At 45.4% G+C, this 1,783-nt stretch overlaps 1 protein-coding gene across 1 annotated transcript; it reads right to left on the bottom strand.

The window, feature by feature from the left end:
* Positions 1 to 288: 288 nt before the first annotated feature.
* On the bottom strand, positions 289 to 1,395 carry LOC138898939 (uncharacterized). The gene is made up of 2 exons (XM_070185049.1): positions 954 to 1,395; positions 289 to 701 (listed from the first exon to the last, which is right to left on the bottom strand). The coding sequence occupies exons 1-2, from the start codon at positions 1,393 to 1,395 to the stop codon at positions 289 to 291; spliced, it is 855 nt and encodes a 284-aa protein (XP_070041150.1).
* Positions 1,396 to 1,783: the final 388 nt, after the last annotated feature.

Genomic DNA, 1,783 nt, shown 5'->3' with positions numbered 1-1,783 from the left:
CACTTTATAGAACTTACCTTTGAGTATCAGTGGCACTCTCTTGTCACACAAGACTCCAGATGCTAACCTCCACTTCATCCATCCTATCCCAATATGGTGTGTGACATTCTCATCGATCTCCCCTACCCCCTGGATAACCGACCCAAGGTACTTGAAGCTGCCTCTACTTGGGATGACCTGTGAGTCAAGCCTCACAACCATGCCCACTTCCTCCGGTTTAGCGCTGAACTTACACTCCAAGTATTTCGTCTTCGTCCTGCTCAGATTGAAACCCTTAGACTCAAGATCCTATCTCCAAACCTCCAGCCTCTCATTAGCACCGACTCGCGTTTCATCAATTAGAACTATGTCATCGGCAAATAGCATGCACCATGGCACCTCCCCTTTAATATGGTGTGTTAGCGCGTCCAACACCAGGTCGAATAGGAACGGACTAAGCACAAAGCCTTGGTGTAGCCCCATAACAACTAGAAAATGCTCAGAGTCACCTCCTACTGTCCTTACCCGTGTCTTAGCCCCATCATACATGTCATTAATCGTCATAATGTAAGGAACCGACACACCTTTTGCCTCCAAGCATCTCCAGAGAACTTCTCTAGGAACCTTTTCATATGCTTTCTCAAGGTAAATAAAAATCATGTGCAGGTCCTTCTTCCTATATCTGTACTGTTCCACCAACCGCCTAACAAGGTGTATAGCTTCTGTAGTAGAACGACCCAACATGAACGTAAACTGGTTATCGAAAACATACACCGACATCCTGACCCTCGCTTCAACCACCCTCTCCCACACTTTCATGGTATGACTCAGTAATTTGTTACCCCTATAATTGTTACAACTCTGGATATCACCTTTGTTCTTATACAATGGAACCACCGTACTCCACCTCCACTCATCCGACATCCTCTTCGCCTTAAAAATAACATTGAACAACCCAATCAACCACTCCAAACCTGCTCTCCCCACACACTTCCAAAATTCCACTGGAATCTCATCAAGCCCTGTCGCTTTGCCCCTAATCATCTTACTCATAGCTCCCACGACTTCCTCAACCTTTATGCGCATGCAGTATCCAAAGTCACGGTGACTCTCGGAGTGCTCCAATTCACCTAGCATGATATCCTGATCCCCTTCTTCATTCAGAAGTTTATGAAAGTAAGTCTGCCATCTCTTCTTAATCTGGGAATTTTCCATCAATACTCTACCATCGTTGTCCTTGATGAATCTCACTTGGTCCAAATCCCAAGCCTTCCTCTCTCTCAACTTGGCCAGCCAGAATAGCTTCTTCTCCCCGTCTTTTTCCCCCAGTTCCTCGTACATACGATCATAATCTGCAATCTTAGCCTCCGTGACCGCCAACTTAGCTTCCTTCCTAGCTACCTTATACCTCTCCATGAATGCACGTCTCTCCTCCTCATATATTGTAACACCCCGGAAAAATTTCAAAGTACTTGAGCGTAAAGTCCGGTAAATGTTGCAAAGAAAATAATGTTTCATGGTGCCGGACTAGGCTTACGTGTTTGAGGATTGTAGAAAGCTCAAAATTTTTGGGTTGAACAATGCACTGGAAAGTAAAGGAAACTTTTTGGCGGAAAAACGTGTTTATGCGGTCCATTATGCGACCGCATAATCATTCTGCGGGCCGCATAATGGCCGCATAAGTGAGCAGGAGAGGGCCATTCTAGAAGCAGCTATGCGGTCGACTATACGACCGCATAATTGTTATGCGGTGCATTATGCGACCGCATAACAGTTATGTATACCACATAACAGTTATGCAGAC

The sequence above is a fragment of the Nicotiana tomentosiformis genome, chromosome 9, assembly GCF_000390325.3.
Source record: "Nicotiana tomentosiformis chromosome 9, ASM39032v3, whole genome shotgun sequence".
In the NCBI taxonomy this organism is placed as follows: Eukaryota; Viridiplantae; Streptophyta; class Magnoliopsida; order Solanales; family Solanaceae; genus Nicotiana; species Nicotiana tomentosiformis.
The sequence above is the reverse complement of the archived record's forward strand: the minus strand, read 5'-3'. Positions and strand labels throughout refer to the sequence as shown.